This window comes from Aspergillus versicolor (genome assembly GCF_001890125.1).
Source record: "Aspergillus versicolor CBS 583.65 unplaced genomic scaffold ASPVEscaffold_5, whole genome shotgun sequence".
In the NCBI taxonomy this organism is placed as follows: Eukaryota; Fungi; Ascomycota; class Eurotiomycetes; order Eurotiales; family Aspergillaceae; genus Aspergillus; species Aspergillus versicolor.
The window spans coordinates 1,876,943-1,896,609 of record NW_024467528.1 but is presented as its reverse complement, the minus strand read 5'-3'; the positions used below and the strand labels follow the sequence as shown (position 1 = coordinate 1,896,609).

Below are 19,667 nucleotides of genomic sequence, written 5' to 3'. Positions count from 1 at the left end.
CACTGGCCAGGCGTGTGAGTTTCGTGTACTACATGTGTTGATACAAAGACCGTGGGTAGTTGATAGGTAAATAGAATCGGTAGATAGATATCAATATCACCCACAACGGATGGCATGGTTATCCCATGGAACGGCTCCTTAATCACAGCGCGTTCGGACCCGTGCATCAAGAGGATAAATGAACTACTAGCACGTCTATGGATTCATTTATCATATTCTGTAGAATTTTCCTATTCTATCCTTTTATTTTATATCAATGGTCATTTTTTAAATCGTCGTAATAGATTCCAGAAAGGTGATTCAAGCCATTTACAGGGTCTTCTCAATCATCTCAATGCCGTAGTCGGCCTTGAGGGTCTTCTGGATAGGCTCGCAAATATCCCAGCTCATGGGGGCAAGGACACCCTAGAAGTAAGAAAGTTAGCGGCTGGGAACAACCGAGAAAGGAATGCGGTTGAAAATATACGATATAGGGAGACTTACCTTCTGGCTGATAGTACCATCAAGAACCAACTTCACGGCAACACCGCAGGGAATACCGACGAGCTTAGCCATGGCGGAGTAACCACCGGGAACACCGTACTCGCAGAGAGTGCTGGTGCGGACCTCCTTGGAGCCGTCCTTGTGCTCGATGCCGAACTTGTGCTGGAGCATGACCAGGTCACGCTCGTCGGGGCCGTACTGCATCTTCTGCTCGAGGCTGGCGCAGAGAGTGTCGAGAGGGTTGCCGCGAGGGGTAATCTTCTCGTCGGAGAAGACGCCAATCCAGCGCAGACCGGAGAGAATGCGGTCACGCTCATCGTTGTTGGGGAAGGCAGTCTTGGAGGAGATAGCCGACTCGAGGTCCTTCTCAGAGGAAGAAGCGGCACCGAGGATCTTCTGGGTGGCCTCCTTCCAGCTGATAGGGGAGCTGAGGTAGTCGCGAGCTTCATCGCTCAGGAAGCCGATGTCAACAAGGACCTTGATAAATTCGGGGAAGCCCTGGTAACGGAGGGTACCACGGACGAGGGTCTGGGCCTCAGGGATATCGTAACGCTCACGGAAGGGGGTTGAGTCACGGTTAGGGTATGCGACGAAGGCGAAGCCAGGGTAGATGTAGTACGGCTTAGCGGTGGCCATGAGGTCAGGACCAGCAATGCTGACCTCCTCACCACCCTGGTAGAGCTTGGCGGCGTTGCGGAGGGCAAGCAGGACACCACGGCTGGACCAGGAGAACTTGTAGCCCAGAGGGTTGTTGGAGCACTCGGGAGCGGGAAGGCCACCACAGTAAGAGAGGAAGTCAGTGATCTTACCACCGGCGGCGTGAACCTATTGTTGCAGCAAAAGTAACCCATTAGTTGTTTTTAGGTGAAAAGCTAGAAGAGAGGAGTATCATGCCTCGTGAATAGTCTTGACGGCGTAAAGGTGATCGATACCCTAAGGAAGGGATGAAAGTCAGTATAACCTCAAGAACTTCTTCGTGTAGACACTTACCGGGTCCAGACCAATCTCGTTCATAACAGTAATTCCGGCGTCCTTGCACTGCTGATCAAGCTCCAACATGGCCGGGGAGACGTAGGATGTAGTAACGACGTGCTTCTTGGTTCGAATAGCGGACTTGATCACCTGGGCGTGGAAGGTGTAGGGGATGAGCGAAATGAGCAGATCCACCTGGTTAGCGGCCTCATCAAGAGCCTTGTCATCGCTGACATCAAGGGAGATAGCCTTGGTGTTGCTGAACCCTTCGCAAAGCTTCTTCGCACTCTCGAGGGTTCTGCAAGCTGTATTATAGAGAGGGCCATCGTTAGTCTCTCAGAAATGACCAATTGGGCGTTTGATCGCGATTAGAGGACATACCGACGGTGACTTCGACACCCGCCTTGCTAAGAACCTCAACGGTAGGCTTGGTAACTATGTAACAAAATACCGGTCAGTCATATTCGCATTTAAAAGTCAATGCGGGGTTCTGTCTCGACTATGGGAACGAGCGGAGATGACATACCGAAGCCTGAGCCCAGAAGGAGGACCTTGGAACCAGCAACTTGCTTAGCCATTATGACGATTGGAGTGAGATAATGGATATATTTGATCGATGAAGTGAGTCACTGGAGGGATACTGTTCTCAAGGCATTCACCCCGCTGTGTGGATGATTACGTGAGCTTCCCTACAATGCGGTATCGGAGTTACTCCAAATTTTCCGACATTTCTAATAGAAAAGCACGTACAGCGCCTGGTACTCTATAGCTGTATTTCCACCTTAGTCTAATTATTACTTTGTCATGATATGCGGAGCAACGAGGATTCGTTGTAGACTATATGTTCATGTCAGTTTTATTATGTACAACACCAGAAAAAATGCGATATCTTCCTGTCAGTGGTGCTAACCCCGAGCATGAGTGCATGGAAAGGCCGTAAACTCCCAGTATTCTAATAATGCTATACCCAATTGCTAGACTATAGATATATAAGTGTATCAAAGAATAAACTATAAACTCTTCGCTTTGGGACTTGAACTGACCACGAGCTCTTCTCTGCTGTCGTCTGACGACTCCTGGAGCTCACCGTCATAATTTCCCTCGGCATCTGGGTTTTTCCTCGCCTTGGAGACTCTCCGCTGCCACCTTAATAAAACAGGTAAGAACTGCCATAGGTCGAACTCAGGCCACAGGATGTCTAGGAAAGCGATTTCTGTATTCTCGTGGCATTGCCAGAGCATGAAGTCACTGAGACGCTCCACCCCGGATGTGCGAACTAGTAGGTCAAGTGGAGGGTTGTCGTGGGTAAGGAGGTGTTCGGCCAGGGTTTGGCGTGTGATAGTCTCTGGTGATTTAAAGACCGGGGGTTCAGACCCAGAGGACGCTGTCGTCCGGCCTTTCGTGGGTCGGTCAGGAAGGTGGAGGGTGGCAGCGGATGAAAGAGCAGATTCGGACTGGTAAAGCTTGTTCTGTTCGTCTGGCTTTTGAGCATCATCGTCCCCGAGTGTGGATGATTCTGACACAGAATCACCCTCTGTACTAGAATCATCCAGTTTCCCGTTAACGGTTCGAGATCGAATATTTTGTGCGATGTGATCTTCAGAAAATGGGGTCCGCGTGAGAGGCGGCGACGAATGAGCGGATCGTAGTGGCTGGCTGTACTCGGCTACTGTATCCCGAATGGCGCTGGTAATCTCGTCACGCGATGTGTAGGGAAAGCAAATATTAAGAACACAGTCCCCGTTGTTCTTTGTCATATCAACTGCACGATCGACTGCAGCAAGCACGTCAGGGCGAAGCAATTCCAATCGACCTAGTATCCGGACTTTCGCTCCATAGCGATCTAGAATTTCACCGTGTTGGGCCATCTGCGATAATTTGACTCTGGCCATTTCCATTAGGGCGTCCACCTCGAATTTTGACCGCTTAAAGTTTTCGATGCTGAAGGCGTAGATGGTTACGACTTTTACTCCGCTCCGGTAGCATACCTCAAGAATCTGTAGCACAAAGTATTAGCATTAGTATATTCACACCCGAGAGCAAATATGGGATTCGGAGAAAAAAGAAGACAGAAGAGGCAAGGAATAGACCTCTCGAGTCCAAATATTGACATAAGACTCACCCGTGCCAGCGCCTCAAAACCCAAATTATGCCCCTCCACTGTTTCGATCCCATGTGTTCGGGCAAATCTCCGATTCCCATCCATTATAAAAGCGATATGTTGTGGAACTGGCCCTTGCCTGATTGCTCCAACCAGCAGGTCTCGGAGCTTGGAGATCGCAAATTCGATGGGGGGTGATGCAAGGAACCAATTCCGGAGCTTCGAGAGGTGCATTGACGTCGCCATATTTGAGGTCTTTTCGTAGGACAGCGTCGATAATAAAATAAAATATATCTAGTCCCGATATTGTATTAGGCGGTTGAGGTCGGGGGTGAATAGATTGAAGCGACAGACAGCCGTGTGCGACGAGAGAAAGCGAAAGGCAAGCGATGCAAGAATTAAAGAGCTGCCACGACGGTTTAGAAACAAGAATCAAGCTCGAGGGTATAATGCAACTGATAACAGGTGGCCAAAAGAGTCAGCGAGCGAGAAGTTGAAGTTCACTGGGCGCAGTCGTGGCCATCAGGCGACACCGTTTTTCTTGTCTTTCGCAGATCTGACGCAAAAGGAGAGGGCGTGGAGGCGGTGATGCATACCTGAAAATGAGAGAAACGAATGAAAGCGGATCTGGAGACACGCCGAGCTGACGGCTTCACTTCAACACCTGCAGAAAACGAACTGGCCTATGATGACAGTGAGGGCATCAGATTATTGAATCGATTCATGATTGCGTCGGTCGTTCCAGACAGCAGCCGGTTGTGGGTCAAAATCTGGCCCACGTGTAAGGCTTGCCTCCCCAGCTTGCGGTCCGAGGCTTTCATCTTCCGCTCAACCTCGATCCTTCAACATCAGATAATGCGGGGAGGAGGGGATCGTCAAGGATTCGATTCAGGTTTATGTATATTCATTATTCATATTGCCGCCCGTGAAAACAAGGTCCGCCGTTAAAACGGTCTCATTTGCTACGGAAATCCATACTAGGTGCGAAGTACAAAATGGAAGTACAGGAATATAGGAAAAACGCCCAACTCCGCCGCTGTCATTACAGGCAGTATGGCCCTCCCAAGGGCCTCATTTTATAGCATGAACAGTCTGTTACATATCCTTCCGATTCTCTTCGCTGTGCGGCGTTCCGGGCCCAGAGCTGGCCATGTCCCAACTGCTATTATCCTCACTTCGCCGACGTCGCTCTCCCCGTTCGCGCATTGCATCACGAATCTTGAAACTCACCTCATCAAGTCCATCTTTGGCTGAGAGTTGGCTGAGAGGTTTCAGCTGCTGGCCTGATGTGCCCGGTAACCCACCAAACGAGCTACTACGACTGTTGCTGCGGCTACGATTCCGGCTCGAGGGTCGGGTCGAGAAAAAGCCAAAGTTCGCGAGGTTGTGGAAGGATTCGTTTCGAGGAAGTGGTTCTTGGGAAGCTGAGCCTTCGTCGAAGTTTGTTGTGCTCGCCCTGCTGATCTCCACGTTTGGTGGTTGTCCGTTTTCTAGAGTTGAGGTTTGTCGGTTGAGCTCGCGGAAAGGGTCCGTCACGATCCTTGCAGCGTCAAAGTCTGGGAATAATTCAGGGCCAAGCGTGTTGATGGTGTCGGTGACCTGTTTAGCGAGCGCAGCGCGTCGTAAGCGGAGTTTGACCAACGAGTTGGCCGACGATGGATTAAGCGACAACAACAATGGGCGCAATGATTTGACAATATCCATGCCAATCTCCCCAATGCGCAGTGCGGCGAACGTAATGGTCGGAAAGAGGATCATGCCGATAGGTATAAATGTCCACAGAGGTACGGATTCAGGAACGTAACCGTTAATGCGGTTACGATAGGCCCAATAGGTAAAGGTCACGGTATAAAAGGCGTAAAGAGCCGGGGCAAATGCCAGAGCAACGAGGAGTTTCCAAGTTGCCATTACGTCGCGGCCTTGAAGCTTGACCGTTGAAGCAGCCAGTGCTTCTTTCGATTTCTTGTTTGAGATCAACTTGGTCGTGATAAAAACTGGGGTAAAGAGAAGAAGCCCAGGTAAGGTCCCAATAGTGAGAAGAACTAATTTACCCAGGCGATATATCAATGTCGCAATCACCTTGATGGATGAGAACTTCGCATAATCAACCTGGTGGTCACGGATTCCCAATAGACGCAATTCTTTGTTATAGTCCGCGATCGACTTTTTAAGACTTATAATCCGCGGGTCATCTTTGAAATGCGAGTAGCCTTTGACGAGACGACGGTTGAGTTCAACAACCATTGGAAGGGGCAATTTCTTGCCTTTGATGTTGTACAGACGACGTGCGGCTTGGATGACCTGAAAGCTTGATTAGCCCTAGTTTCGACTATAATTAAAGGGACTAAACTAACCATCAGTGTCTCGTAATCGGGACTGGTTACGGTCACTGACACGAGACCCTGGTATATAATATCCAATAAAGGACCCACAGCACCTCTTCTGTCACCGTTCTTATACATTTGTACTAACTCCCTGGGAACCTCGAGAGGGGTTCCGAATTCAATCACCGCCCTCGACCGAAATTTGTGAGCGTGAAAATAGTTCATTCCGCACGGCACAATCTTCAACCCACAGTCAGGGTTCTCCGCTAATGTACCGAGAGCCATGAGGGCCACACCAGCTACAATCGGGTGTCAGCTACCGCTCTATTTTGTATGGAGATGGGGGGAAATTACGCTTCAAGGGAAGTAAATCGGAGCGATCGTGGCTACCTCCCTCTGGGAAAATACCGATACAACCACCCCCAAGGAGCCTTCCAAACACTGCATCATACACTGCACTTTGATCCACATGGGGCGCCGCCTTGAACTTGGACCCATTGAAATCGGCGCGGTCTTTGTCGGATACATCTCCAGAGAACTTTCCATCATCTGTAATATCATTCCGACCCGTCAACTGGAACAGCGCATCCTTGTGGGTGAATGGTTTCTTGAGAATCAGTTCCTCTGGGCCGCGAATCTCGGCGATGTTCGTGTTATGCGAAGTTCCATTGATGGTTGGGAGTGCAATCGTCCCGTCCTTCTCGAAGCCTGGACCTTCGAAATTTGTTCCGACGCCACGCAACAGAGTAGGTTGGTTGACCGGGTCTGGGAGATATACGGTACCCTGTCCAGGTTTCATCATGTCCATTGCTCGAGACACGGGCACAGTTCCTATGCCCCTCGCCAAAAGCCCGATGAACTTGCGGCGAAACGATTTCTCTGCAATCAGGAACGAGATTCGACGGTGCGCCTCAGTGCGCAGAACACGCATAAGAATCAAGGAATCGACGAACTATAACAGTACAGCCATTGTAAGTACAATATCATGAAGCTTTGTTATACTAGGTATACTGTACCTGATTAGCATGAGGGGCTGCGACAATGATCATTGGGCCCCGTCGAGGAATCTTCCATGAGCCACGCGGATGGACCTCCCGGAAGAAGAGGTCAACGAGCACTGAGAACGTCCATAGCACGAGATCGTATAACCACCCAACCAAGGGCGGGATGTATGGCTTCCTCGCCATGACGTCAAGGGAATTGCTTTAACAATTCTCAAGACAGGCGCAGTGTAAAATCGAGTATTATATAGGAGACGCGGGAGGCTAGGTCTTCCGAAGCTCCTTATCTACCAGCGACGTCGACCAGGTTTAACGGGATTCAGTTCCAGTTTCCGTAAGAAGCACGCGTGAACAAAGAAGGCTGAGACCGCATATCCTGCCCCTGTAAACAGCTCAGCTAAAGCTGTGTAGTGAAGATCGAGGAAGCTTGGGAAGCGTTTCAGGCATCAAAAGAGCTATGTCTCGTATGGACAAAAGACGAACAGCAGTTGGCCTCAACAGATCCTGGAGGACAGGAGCGCATGTGACGTGACGGTGCTAAGGTTGGGATTCCTCGAGTCTGGATGCGACGGAAGGCGGTAATTTTTTCAGTGGTGGGGTAAACGTTGGTGGTAATACCAGTACATATCAGCCAGATCAGGAACTGATAGATAGCCGGCAACGTTGCACCCAACTTCAACGGTTTTCTCAGCCACGATCACACCATTTCTTTTTCCTCATGTCGTCTCCAAGAGATATAACTAAATATTTTACGAATTTCATATAACCCTGTTGGTAAGTATCCGCAGTCATGATGATTCCATAATACTCCGAGACGGGTAAATCAGCTTTCAGGATGTACTTTACGACCGTAGGGGGTCAATGTCATCCTCGTCGAACCGTAGAGAATCTACCAGAATCCATTGATGTTAACTCTGTTAGGGGACACTTGTGGATTCGACCTCGCAAAATAAACTCTCGCCATCAGTAGTACCAAGGAGCGTCTCCATGCACAGCGCAGGCCTGGTCGCTCTCAAAGATCAGCTGTTATGACGATTCCAAGGTTGAAGAGAAAGCTCGCTCGTAATAGAACGAACATTATTGTGGCCGCAGGGAATCCATGAACCCGCTAAGATATTACCGCCTGCACCAATGTCGCTTGAGAAATGGCGGCGCACTGGCAGATATCTCTTTTGGCTGAGGCATGCAGCCCCTCTCTTATTTAGGGCATATGTCGTCCATAGGTAGCACTCATGCGTTTTATGATTACCCTTACCAGGGTGCAGGCCATGTCAAATCACTTCAATGTTATCGCCTGCCTTGAGGCTGTTGGTTCACGAATGCTAGACAGCGAAGATCCCTCCATGGTGTCCTGTGATAGTGATTCAACAGCTGCATGGTCTTAGTCAGGCGATGAAATGTTAGTTAAGTACTAGCAACATTATCTCGTAAGAATCATAAATATCGATCCATGAGTGGGATCCAACAACAGTCCCTGACGTGCTTGCCTCAGGCAACTGGCCGGAATACAGTATCGTTATTACGTATGCCGTAATTTAAAGCGGCGCCTGAAGTACCGCAGAGAAGATTATCACGATCTTGGTTTGAAGTGTTCACAGAGAAATCTTGTTATCCCCATCTCGAAGCACGTTCGGAGCACAAAACAGACGAAGAAGAAAAAACCTAAGCGCTGGACCCTCGAATCCTCGAAATCTAATCCACAAACTGTGACTGCCGGCCCGTTCCAGACCGTTACGTACCGCATCTTCATTAGCCCGCTCATTTCTCGATAATCACACTCCCCGCTTAGCGTCTCCCATACTACTTTGATATCCCGGACTTCCAGAGTCTCACTTTCTGGTTATATCCAGTGTCAGCTGTCATAATTTCTACAGAAAGATGTCGATCAAGTATGTGGATGGGCCCCACTCCCCTTCTCTACCTAGACCTCCAAATTGCCTCGTTCCTTGATCACATTTTGGCCCCGCGCTGTAACTGGCTCGTTTCGGTTACAATTAAGCTGCTGATGGGATGATCTAGACTGGAGACAACAGTTAATTCAGCCTTTCCATCATTTTATATGGTGTTCACTAAATGCATAACATATTCTAACTGAAGAAACAGTTGGGTGATGCTCGACGAGCGTAAAGGCTTTGTCCACCTACCGAATGAGAAGTTGCTATACACATCTCCTCCTCGCACAAGCTTCGCCTTACAACCGCCTCCATCCTATACCGGCAAAGACTCTTTTTCACTACAGAGCAGTGCTGGCATAGTCTACCTTACAAATCAACGAGTAATTCTCTTCGTCTTTCCTTGACCCTTGCTCTGCTTCCTTGAAAGTTCTCTATTAACAACAGCTATCCAGGTTGTCTATATTCCAGCTCAACAATCAGATGAGCTGGAGTCGTTCTCAGCGCCTCTTCTCAATTTACACGACACGCATGTTTCGTCTCCATTCTTTGGACCCAATGCATGGAATGCAGTTGTTCAGCCGGTGCCAGGCGGCGGGATTTCCCCGTCGCTAGTAGCTGTGCATTTGAAAGTTACATTCAAAGAAGGAGGGGCATTCGATTTCCACGGCCAGTTTGAGACGATCAAAGAGCGCCTCCAGCAAGCGGTTGAAATCTCCCATGAAAGTGGCCGAGGAGCTAGCAATGTCAACATGTCTGGTGTCCATCTAGAAGAACTACCCGCGTATTCTGCCCCCCAGGGTGGCTTGACCGTTAACGACGAAGATGCCAACCGACGAGAACTTCGCCAGAGCCCTTCAGAAGCCAGCGCCGAACCTCAGGAGCCGCCACCGGATTACGAAGAAGTGCAGCAACAGAGCGTCGCCAATGAACTGGAAGAGAGATTACGCCGGGCAAGCTGAGACTTGGGAGGCGGCAGCAAAGGCATGGAGGTTTTGTCTCCATAGTCCTCGATCTAAACGATTCCTGTTTTTCATTTCCCTTAACCCCTTCACTTTGTAAAGCAGATTTAGCGGCAAAATGCGCGCCTCTTTTGATTTATTTTCAGCCCACGGGACAAACTCAAACTGTACAGATTTATAGAAATGATAATAACTTTTGAGAATACAATTATTTAATTAAATCCAAGATCTAGGGACGTCTCGGTGTTGCTCGCAGTGACCAAAAGCGTCGACCAATCACGTGGCAGGGCGATAATAATTGCCCAGTCGCCAGTGGCCGGGGTGTTCCGATTTTCCCTGGACGGGAGACGGACACCAAAGCTTCGTGAAAACCACCAAACCTCATCAACCTCGCTCGTTACCGTGCACCCACCGCCCACCCGTCACCCTCTGGACCCCAGACCTTCCAGTCTCATCAATTGACACCCCAAGACGGTTCAAGATGGGTTTCACCGACTTTTTCTCCGATGTGATGTCCTCCTGGGGCTTCCCCGAGGCCCAGGCTGAGGCTCCCGCCGAAACCACTGAGGAGTCCAGCGCCCCCGAGGCTGAGTCCGATGTGAAGGCCGACGAACCCGCCAGCGAGGAATCCGCCGATGCTGAGGACACCCCTGAGGAGAGCTCCGAGGAGAAGGGCGAAGACGCCGAGGAAGAGGAAAAGGGAGAGGAAGAGGAAGAGGGAGAGGAAGAGGAAGAGGAGGAGGAAGAAGAAGAAGAGGAGCCTGAGGATATCAAGCCTAAGTTGGAGGAAGGTAAGTACCAATTGAATTATTGAATTATTCCGTCGCTTGGTCTCCTTATGTCGCGCCCTCTTGGGGTTCCGGGTTACCGCTTGACTCAGCCATACATATAATCGCGTTTTATGGGCTATCGGCATCGGAATACCTATTTCAGTCCTCGAAAATCCTTCTAAAACTGATCATTCGCTGATACTTTCTTCTCATAGAATGTGCCAACTCCGCTCAATGTGGCCCCTACAAGCACCACTACGACGAGTGCGTCGAGCGCGTAACCTCGCAGCAGGAGGACGAGGACTACCAGGGTCCTAAGGAGGACTGTGTCGAAGAATGTCAGTTCGATATTATCCAGAGAATTAGATTCTCACAATTCTTATACGATTTGCTGTTTCAATCGCGACTAACCTCATGTTTCCATCAACAGTCTTCCACCTCGTTCACTGCGCCAACGCCTGCGCTGCTCCCAAGCTCTGGAAGGCTCTCAAATAAAGGAGACAACGCTGAAACGATCCCCGACCTCGGTTCCACTGCCGGATTAACGAGACCCTGCCAACCAACGAGACCATCCGGAATGCATTCAACTATAAAAAAACAGCAGTAACTTTACTGCACCTAGGATTGGGATACTGTATCATTGCTTGTTGATTTTTGCGCTTAGAGGTTGAAGGATGACACGAATATTGTCCTTTAATGTGTATGTACAGATAGCTGGTCTCCGCCTTTTTATATCAACTTGTGTGTTTTTAGATGAATGCTACTTCTCTCTAGACTTATTTATGTCTGCGTAGTCCTAATCATAACGCACCTAGAGAGCCACAGATGCCAGACTCATTTCATGCAAGCCCCAGGCACGTACATTGTCAGTGCGAGGGCCTATTTATTTATGTACCTAGTATCTTCGTACTTTGGAATCCATAATTTAGCGTCTTGCCATCATCGAATTCAAGCATCTACCAGCTACCTGCGTTACCCTACGCTACTTACGAACAACGGTCGTACGCAAGACGGTGACTTTGGACAGTGCCAGTGAGGAACTGAGAACATACTATACGGCCCTGTACACATAGTGGATATTTACACCCATTGCTATACCAATAAGAAAACGACTAAAAAACAATACTAAATATCCGCAGGCATCAAATGGTATCAGTTCTTTGCCCAGGGGAGCTTCACACCGAGGTCGAATCTCGACTTCCTGGTTTCAATGTCTGCATCTGCAACTCGGACATCACCGCCATTGTCGCCTTCACCACCACCACCGCTACGGACGCTTTCGATATGTTCCGCCTGCGCCTGCGCCTGATCCAAATTCACCCCCCTGTCAAATTCCAAACGACGCCTTCTGACATCGCGTCCAAACAACCCAATGCATATCGGGAACGGCGCAGCCACAGAAGCCACCACTGCGGAAAAGATCAGTGCATTACGCATATTCAGCGGCGGGTCGCCGCTAGGTCCAGCCTTGAGCGCATCCTGGACGAGGATGAAAATCGCACCGAGCAATTGGCCGGCAGTCCAGCATATCGTGCTCCCGATCTCTGGAGAGAAAGGGTAAGTGATTTCGACAAGGTATTCGAGGGCGACAGGGAGGAGGCCGAAGGAGGACGCGCCTAGGATGGCCATTATGACATAGGAGGGAGCGATGCCTGCGGGACTTGGGGGTGCGAAGATGAGTGCGATGTAGGAGATTGCGATTATGGGGACGAGGGTGCGGATCAGGCCGAGGTAGTGCTTGTAGCGATCTGTGATGGGGGAGAGGATGGCGGAGGAGATGAGCCCAACAACGATAAGGATGCCGCCTGCGATGCCGGCATCGGTTTCGGTGAAGTCATAGGGGGAAAGGATTTGGTTTAGGAGCGAGGATACGCTGTTGAAGAAACCGACATAGACACCGAAGGGGATTAAAATGAGCCAGAATTCGAGCGTCCGCAGCATTTGCGAGATGGCCGGGAGGAGAGGTGTTCTATCCGCGGCGGATGATGCGCTGGGTGGTGTTGGTGGTTGCGCTGGGATGAAAAATGAGGGAAGCGATGCAACTGTTGCCTGTCAATTGAGTTAGATGCCATTCTCTTTCGTTCAATATGTTTTGTGTTCTCACCATGACCGAGATCCATAGAACCATGTCCGGAACCTCACCAGGTTTAGTCGCCCAAAATGAGTTGATTAATTGCCCGAGCGCAGCGCCCAGCGGGTTTGCTAAAGTGGCCACGGCGGTTGCACTGGTTCTCCCCCGATCTGAGAACCAGAGATCGCTATATCTAGTTGGAGCACTGAGGCAGAACGGTTGTGCCAGGCCGATCAGGATCTGCCCGAACATGGAAACACCGAAAATACCCCCCTGTGCCTTGGCTCCGGCATAGCGGATCCAGTTTCCAGCAAGGAGAAGAGAAGAAGTAACAATAATGGCGGGTCTGGGGCCACCTTTGTTGAGTGTGTATATAACAGCGCTAGATTGGGAAACATGTCTTTAGCGCACTTGCAGTAATGAGAATGGCGAGGAGGGTACTTACGGACTCGAAACACAGAAGGCAAATAGATAACCAGTACTCATCCAATTAATGGCGCTCTCGGAGACATCGTAATATTCCGCAGCGGTGGTTGAAATGGCGGAAAACGTCAACCACTGCGAGGGTCAGCGCGAGGTCTATACAAATTTCTAAGTCGAAAGCCACAACGAAAATCGTACATCCCAGCTAACCATAATATTCAGCAATACCAGCTGTGCTAACCCCCAGAACCGCCGCTTGTAGACCTTATAGACTGGTCCTGATGGGGGCAGGCCTGCGGTGCTGGTGTCATGCGCATCGGAGGCCATTGTGAGGGGTTGGCCGGGACGATGTGATATGGGAGGATACGGAGAAATTCAACGTGGACCAAACCGTCCCTGCGACGGGGTTCGATCAATGATATATCATTTTTAGGCCTGTTAAGCGATAAGAACTAGGCCAGGGTCTGCCAGGTTTCGCCATGAGACCAATTCCAGAGTGCAGGAAGGGTCCGAGGTTCGTCGCGTTTCACTTATTAACAGTGTCATATGTTCATTGATGGGTCTCTCCGCACTCGCATTCCACCCTTAAATCTAAATTCTCCAGCTTAAGAATCCTGTTCTTGTGGGGATGGAAGCTTGTAATTGTATATCTAGAGTTAAATTGTATGTACAAAAATATTCCGCAGCAAGGGCTCTGGTCCTGCACGCTTTGGTGTTGACCGTTCAGGGGCAAGGCGGTTACCACAGCCCACAACATTTACCAGTCATGCATCCTGCCGATGCTTATTACAGTATGTTATGCATCGGATAGCTGTTCCACAGTCGGTGAAATTTTTGAGGAACAGGCGCGAACTGCAGAGAAACAATGCCTCCGCAATTCTGATGGATCTCTTTGTTCCTGGTGTTCACCAGCCTTGGCCAGCCGCCTTTTGGACACTGCAGATCCTCTCGTGACTGGCGCCAATCTGATCTCCCAATTCCTGTCGTCTCTCGCAACCCGACACTGCATTTCTACCCTTAGTTCTCTTATTCACGCTTCCTTTTTTTTCTGCTGTCAAATCTCCTCTTCTTTTCTTGTTTATTATTGCAGTGCTCTTCTATTTATCGTCGTTCGACGACCCACGAGTCCGACCCCGTTCCCCTGGCGGTAGACCACAGGTTTCCGAGAATGGCTACTGCCTATTAGATCTGTCACGCTTCTTTTGATACCGAACAATATCCCTACTGCTATTTGCATCCGTCGCTATCATGAAAGGCCTCGATTTTCGGTCCAGCCAATCGTCATATGGCGACCCAAGGCATTTCTCAGCCGCCTCATACGGCGCGCCCCAACCGCCGCCAACCAAGGTTCTCCTGGACGGCTATCGTGATGTTCTGGGGCCCCAAAATGCCGAGAAGTCACCATATGATCCGGTATGTAGTTCTGCATTGTCATTTTTAACCACCACAGAGCAGCTGATCCCAGGCTTCCGCTCTCAAGATGAACTCGACCTCACATCCCCGCCGCTCCATTCCACTTAGCGCCAATGATCCGGTCGCCATGTATCTACTTACCGAAACTGCCATGGGAGATAGCATGAATTACGAAATTTTGTCGGTGGAGGAAGTTGAGGGGCTAAAGAAGGAGCTTCGGGTCTTGTCCAGCCGTACGAACGCTACGAAACGAAAATTGACGCTGGAATTAAAACTTCGCGACGCGGCCATGTCGCTAAGCCGACTACACAATCAAGGCCATGGCGATTACAATTCCGACGGACCAGGGCATAATGAGACAGATACGAACAAAACGAGTGAGGAACTCGCAGCCAGCAATCGAAAGTGTGAGGAGCTGTCTATGGAAATTTGGTACTCCGAACGCAAAGTGCAAGAGATACAGAAGAGATTACTCGAGCACACTGCTGGAGTTTTACAGTTAACACACAAGGGCTTGAAGAAGAATCTGAAGAACGGCATCCCACACACTCCGGAGAGCCTCTCCAGCAACAACACGGTGGACGATTTCGATGATCGGAGCTTGTATAAATCCTCAGACCATGTGGATGGACCTGGCAACTATGGAGCGAGAGCAGCACAACCTGACGGTTTGTCGCATGATATCATTCAGGAAACCGAAAGAAAACTAGAGTCCCTGAGTGGCCGATTACGAAATATGTTACTGCAATCGGATCCGAACAGTGAACACCCTCAAATTCCACAGACCTCAAGTAGCGACGGCTCAGTTGATCTCTCAGCAATAGTGGATGCCCATCTTCACTACATTGAAAGTGGACTTGGTATTCTCGGCTCCAAGCCCAAAGCCGATATGCCCAGTCATGACCTGGATCGCGTCAGCGAACAGCAGTTGGTGGAGATGGAGACACAGTTGATTACCATCATGGAAAACCCTGGGCTGCCTCGTGCTCAAACACTACCACCGGCGCCTGATTCCTCAGGGGCCGATCTTGCCGAACACCTTACATATCTTAGTGTCGGGATTAACGGGCTGGAGAGCAGAGTTGACAAGTTACTTGAGCAAAAGGGCATCCTGACAACCCAGATTCAGCAGCAGCGCGAGCTCAACTCCAAGTCTGATGCAGAAAGGGACGCCAAAATCTCCGACCTAATTGAACAGTTAGCCGCTGTCCGCAAAGAACTTGAGGCTGCTGAGCATCAAGGCCAGAAATCAAAGGAAGACTACGACTTGACAATGAGAGAACTAGAAAATGTGCGAGGGGGTTTATCGGAATCTGAGGGCACCCAAAACAGCAGGGGACTCCACAATGCTGGGAATGAATCTCTTGAATATGCGGAAGCCGAAGTCACACGCCTTCAAAATATTATCCAGGAGATCCAACACGAGAAAGATGAGCATCATGAAGCCCGAGTTCGTGTGGAGGGAGAGGTCGCTCGCTTACAGGGGGTGGTGGGCCAGCTTCAGGACTCAACAGAGTCGCGCGAGAGTGCTGAGCAACAAGTCTCGCACATGGAGGAGACCATCCGCCAAATTCGTCATGATGCAGATATTCGAGTCAAGGAAGCAACCGATACGCGGGCGCAAGCCGATGCGGAAATTACCCGACTGGAAGAGTCAATGAATGAGCTACGTGAGCAACTAGAGTCTCAATTGAGAGAAGCAACAGAAGCACGCGGCGAGGCAGAAGAGAAATCGACCCGCCTGCAAAAAGAACTGACCGACCTAGAGGGTGAGGTTGTAAGGGCCCAAACAGAACTCACTATGGTCAAAGCGGAGCTTGATGGTGCCTATGGAACACGTGCGCAACGGGCTGCTGAAGCTGCCGCCGACCCTGCACTTTTCCAAGAGCTCGATGAGTTAAAGGCCAGAAATTTCGAAATGGCTGAAGAGCTTGCTGGTCTCAAAGCCGGGAAGCCTGGAAGTGGCGATGCTCAAACTCGGGTTGAAACGCTCGAAAAGGAACTCCGCGAGACTGTTGATGATTACGAGGCCATGACCAAGGCAAGCATTGAGTTCGAGAAGGAGCGCGAGAGGTTCGAGGGCATCATTGATAGCCTTCGTGATCGTTGTGAGCAGCTAGAGACCCAACTCAATGAGGAACGGATTAGCTGGATGGGCTCCAACAACAGTGCTTCATCCATGGGACGAGACGGCCCTTACGAGACAACGTCCACAATGGTGCTGAAGAACGAATTCAAGAAGATGATGCGTGATACCCGCGCCGAAAACATGAAGATACTCAAGGTGGGCCATTTTTTTTCCTCAATGACATGCCACTTTAAGACAGCGCTAACTTGAGAACAGGCGGAACAAGAAGAACGCAAGAAACTGGAAGCCATATTACGGGATTTGAAAAAGGAGCAAGCGAACCTGAGCGGCAAATCGAACCTCAGCCAAACAGCAACGGCATTATGATGAACACATTCCCCCTTAACATTTTCATTTTTACGCCTTTCTTCCCACAACCTTTTTTTTCTCCCTCTATCACCATCTTTTCAGCCTTGTCGAGGGCTTGTCGGTCGCCTCCGGGGAATCGCTGGCAACTACCTTGTTCCCAGCAACGACAACTACCAACATAGCCATGAGCGATGGAGATAGCAAAACAAGCCAGCTCATGGACAGGTGACATCGGGTCAAAGCCATCTGGTAAAGCCGCTTTTTGGATGAGGGACCACTTTGAATATATCTGTACCCTTCTTCGTATATATTAATGTTTGTTTCTTAATTTGCCTCGCCTTAGGGCTTGGAGGTATTTTCATCTCGGTGCCTATCTTTGTCGGGACTTGCACATATCACGCTTGAGAAATATGTATCATAAGATTCGACTTGTCACGACCATCAGCGTCCAAATGAATAACTTACAACATATTATTATTAAACTGCACCTAGGTGTGCCTGCTCTTAGTTGCCAACACGAACAGGAAGGCGCGATGGGTGAAATCCCGTTATCTACTGCCAGCTACCACCAGGGAATAACAACACCACCGTCCTTCTCTTCTATCTCCAGGATTAATCCAAAGAGTGCGTTATTTCTCTGCGGATGCCCGCAGTGTGCATTTTTAGTTTTTGATTAATACCAGCATGGCTGCCCACGAACGCGGTTTGGATCCAGTCGAAGATGATCAGGAACACCACACTTTCCTGCCGCCATTCATAAAGGATGATTCGCAGCGCGGACACTCGGCCTCGACAGGCTTAGAATCGAGCGATGGAGGTTCGATATACAACGCTCACATAGCAACCGGCAATGATGGCAACGAGGCACTATCAGAGAACCAACCCGAAAATAACACGCTTGGAGATATGGATCCAGCCAATATTGCCATGCTTTACTCTGATGAAACAGATCGTGCACCAGGCCAGTTATTTAGTAGGTCACCTGGTGGTTCATTACCGGATCCTCATAAACCTCCTGCTGCTCACCTGGCCGATAAGCTCCGGACGTCTTCGGCTGGAGAAATAACGGCATGGTCCTTGCCAGGCGGATTATCGGCTTTCCACGAAGAGCTGGAACTCAGTACAGCAAGTGGAGATGTCTCCAGCAATGTCCAGGGTAGTTCAGGCATTGACCCTTCACGATTTGCAAGATGGCTGAGAAATATCAAATCACCAGTCAGTCCTGCTCTGCCGGAATATCCACCACCTGTCCGATCACCCACGCCTCCAGGCCTTCCATCTTTTGGCACTGAGGAAGCCAGATCATACGACTTTCGAATTGGGGCCCGGCGCCCGATCGAGAATCGTAACGTGTCCCACTTTCGCCAACTTTTTAGAAGCCGTTCCCCGGGTCGTTCACCATCTGAGGGTAGCCGACAGCCACGTACTCAGCAGTTAGTTGCGGAGGATGGGACTGCTGTCCTAGGTAGCTTCCCCCAACGACAAAGTGGCCACGGTTCCAATGTATTGAGTAAAACAAACGACAATCCATTCCACCAGGGGAATCTACCTTTGGCTCAGTCCGACGGTGCAAGTATACGGGACAATGACGCCGCGTCTGAAGGCCAATCTCCTTATTCTGCCGCTGCCGAAGATACTTTGAATTCGTTGAGTGCGAATCTACCTCCGTTGCAGACACAACCTACAACTGCACCGAATTCGATGTTGCTTGCCTCAGATCACGGTGGCAAGAGACCTGAATCGTACTATACTTGTGTATCTCGAGTATACGATTCCCACTCTCCATTGCGGGTCGCTATGCCGGGTCACTCGAATCTCACTGAGCAATGCCATCTGGCGCCAACACAGTCTGCCGCACCAACCAGTCCACAAGACCCTGGGACGCCTGAAAGAAACAGCTATAGCAAATTCTCGAATCTACTAGGCCACTGGGAGATGCTCGTAAAGCAAGGGAGATCTATATTTTGCTGTTGCTGGGACTCGGAACGAGGTGCATCAGAAACCGGTGATTCAGCAGATGCTCTCAACCCACACACGACGAACACGACTACTCAAGACACGTATGTAACCGCGCGTGATAATATCTCGAATGAGACTCCACAGGCTCGGACTCAAATAGTCCCTGTTCCTGGAAACCAATCTAGACCATGAAGCTTGTGGGTATGCGCAACTGGCATACATCATTTTGAGATTCGGGACATTTTATCCTTACCTACGCTTATATCCCAAGATCCATGTTTAGCTAATGGGCGCCATTGAAGAGAACCTTTGGACTTATAGAATATTGGGTGAGGACTGGGTGTTTTCCTCATAGTCACTTCATTGCTGTAACTAACCACCTATCTTCAATAAAGCCATGATTCCTCTACTGATTTATCAGATACCAATTTACTCCAAAGTACCTATGAATAGATAAATAGATGGAATTCGTCTCTCGTACGCTAATACAAGGAAGGGAAGTGCTAAGTGAGCGGATGCTATGACGCCAATATCCATGCATCAATTATGAGACGAACGGCAAAAGAAGGGAAAGAAAACAGCAAGCACACATACAGCTCCCAGAAAGAAACCTCATTAAGCAGATATCCTCGAAACTAAACAAGAATGTATGCAGGAGATGCTAGGTATTAACAATTGCAGGGTGGAGTGAACAACCACTCGCGCGTCAGGCCGTAAACCCATGGATGACAGTTTGCTTTGCTTGCTTTGTATGCAGTATGCAGCGTCATGACTGACAGTGATAAAATATGGCATAATCGTGAAAGTCGCAGCAGTAAGAAAGAAAAAGAAGAAGAAAAGGAAAAACTGAGGGCTTGCG

At 49.6% G+C, this 19,667-nt stretch overlaps 8 protein-coding genes across 8 annotated transcripts; 4 read left to right on the top strand and 4 right to left on the bottom strand.

Moving 5' to 3' along the window:
• Positions 1–98: 98 nt before the first annotated feature.
• On the bottom strand, positions 99–2,099 carry lys9 (saccharopine dehydrogenase (NADP+, L-glutamate-forming)). The gene is made up of 6 exons (XM_040816161.1): positions 1,982–2,099; positions 1,837–1,890; positions 1,474–1,760; positions 1,378–1,416; positions 484–1,308; positions 99–405 (listed from the first exon to the last, which is right to left on the bottom strand). Exons 1-6 carry the CDS (start codon positions 2,031–2,033, stop codon positions 310–312), a joined length of 1,353 nt encoding a protein of 450 aa, XP_040668524.1. The 5' UTR covers positions 2,034–2,099; the 3' UTR covers positions 99–309.
• A 78-nt stretch (positions 2,100–2,177) lies between these two features.
• ASPVEDRAFT_42270 (undecaprenyl diphosphate synthase family protein) lies at positions 2,178–4,244 on the bottom strand. The gene is made up of 2 exons (XM_040812546.1): positions 3,578–4,244; positions 2,178–3,452 (listed from the first exon to the last, which is right to left on the bottom strand). The coding sequence occupies exons 1-2, from the start codon at positions 3,800–3,802 to the stop codon at positions 2,466–2,468; spliced, it is 1,212 nt and encodes a 403-aa protein (XP_040668523.1). The 5' UTR covers positions 3,803–4,244; the 3' UTR covers positions 2,178–2,465.
• A 407-nt stretch (positions 4,245–4,651) lies between these two features.
• ASPVEDRAFT_132214 (putative glycerol-3-phosphate acyltransferase Sct1) lies at positions 4,652–7,067 on the bottom strand (the record flags this gene model as incomplete). Its single annotated transcript, XM_040806897.1, has 4 exons — positions 4,652–5,857; positions 5,911–6,179; positions 6,235–6,832; positions 6,897–7,067. The coding sequence occupies 4 exons, from the start codon at positions 7,065–7,067 to the stop codon at positions 4,652–4,654; spliced, it is 2,244 nt and encodes a 747-aa protein (XP_040668522.1).
• A 1,692-nt stretch (positions 7,068–8,759) lies between these two features.
• On the top strand, positions 8,760–9,735 carry ASPVEDRAFT_29314 (uncharacterized protein; the record flags this gene model as incomplete). Its single annotated transcript, XM_040810209.1, has 3 exons — positions 8,760–8,770; positions 8,985–9,156; positions 9,229–9,735. The coding sequence occupies 3 exons, from the start codon at positions 8,760–8,762 to the stop codon at positions 9,733–9,735; spliced, it is 690 nt and encodes a 229-aa protein (XP_040668521.1).
• A 509-nt stretch (positions 9,736–10,244) lies between these two features.
• Positions 10,245–11,284, top strand: ASPVEDRAFT_42265 (cytochrome b-c1 complex subunit 6 family protein; the record flags this gene model as incomplete). The annotated part of the gene is made up of 3 exons (XM_040812545.1): positions 10,245–10,526; positions 10,721–10,843; positions 10,936–11,284. Coding segments are annotated over 3 exons (470 nt in total), but the record flags the coding sequence as incomplete, so codon positions are not given.
• A 373-nt stretch (positions 11,285–11,657) lies between these two features.
• ASPVEDRAFT_131628 (putative cell surface receptor/MFS transporter (FLVCR)) lies at positions 11,658–13,326 on the bottom strand (the record flags this gene model as incomplete). The annotated part of the gene is made up of 4 exons (XM_040806840.1): positions 11,658–12,554; positions 12,610–12,958; positions 13,022–13,134; positions 13,198–13,326. The coding sequence occupies 4 exons, from the start codon at positions 13,324–13,326 to the stop codon at positions 11,658–11,660; spliced, it is 1,488 nt and encodes a 495-aa protein (XP_040668519.1).
• Positions 13,327–14,247: 921 nt separating this feature from the next.
• Positions 14,248–16,867, top strand: ASPVEDRAFT_132209 (involucrin repeat protein; the record flags this gene model as incomplete). The annotated part of the gene is made up of 3 exons (XM_040806896.1): positions 14,248–14,412; positions 14,480–16,696; positions 16,757–16,867. The coding sequence occupies 3 exons, from the start codon at positions 14,248–14,250 to the stop codon at positions 16,865–16,867; spliced, it is 2,493 nt and encodes an 830-aa protein (XP_040668518.1).
• Positions 16,868–17,200: 333 nt separating this feature from the next.
• On the top strand, positions 17,201–19,229 carry ASPVEDRAFT_692965 (uncharacterized protein). The gene is made up of 2 exons (XM_040816018.1): positions 17,201–18,005; positions 18,066–19,229. The coding sequence occupies exons 1-2, from the start codon at positions 17,534–17,536 to the stop codon at positions 18,998–19,000; spliced, it is 1,407 nt and encodes a 468-aa protein (XP_040668517.1). The 5' UTR covers positions 17,201–17,533; the 3' UTR covers positions 19,001–19,229.
• Positions 19,230–19,667: the final 438 nt, after the last annotated feature.

Bases quoted from the DNA above. Each gene is read 5' to 3' on its own strand.
- lys9 (XM_040816161.1), bottom strand. From the start codon at position 2,033: ATGGCTAAGCAAGTTGCTGGTTCCAAGGTCCTCCTTCTGGGCTCAGGC. The intron at 1,891-1,981 runs GTATGTCATCTC...TTTGTTACATAG, and splicing joins CCTTCTGGGCTCAGGCTTCG to TTACCAAGCCTACCGTTGAG. The intron at 406-483 runs GTAAGTCTCCCT...TCTTACTTCTAG, and splicing joins ATGGTACTATCAGCCAGAAG to GGTGTCCTTGCCCCCATGAG.
- ASPVEDRAFT_692965 (XM_040816018.1), top strand. From the start codon at position 17,534: ATGGCTGCCCACGAACGCGGTTTGGATCCAGTCGAAGATGATCAGGAA. The intron at 18,006-18,065 runs GTAGTTCAGGCA...TCAAATCACCAG, and splicing joins TGTCTCCAGCAATGTCCAGG to TCAGTCCTGCTCTGCCGGAA.
- ASPVEDRAFT_42270 (XM_040812546.1), bottom strand. From the start codon at position 3,802: ATGGCGACGTCAATGCACCTCTCGAAGCTCCGGAATTGGTTCCTTGCA. The intron at 3,453-3,577 runs GTGAGTCTTATG...TTTGTGCTACAG, and splicing joins GTTTTGAGGCGCTGGCACGG to ATTCTTGAGGTATGCTACCG.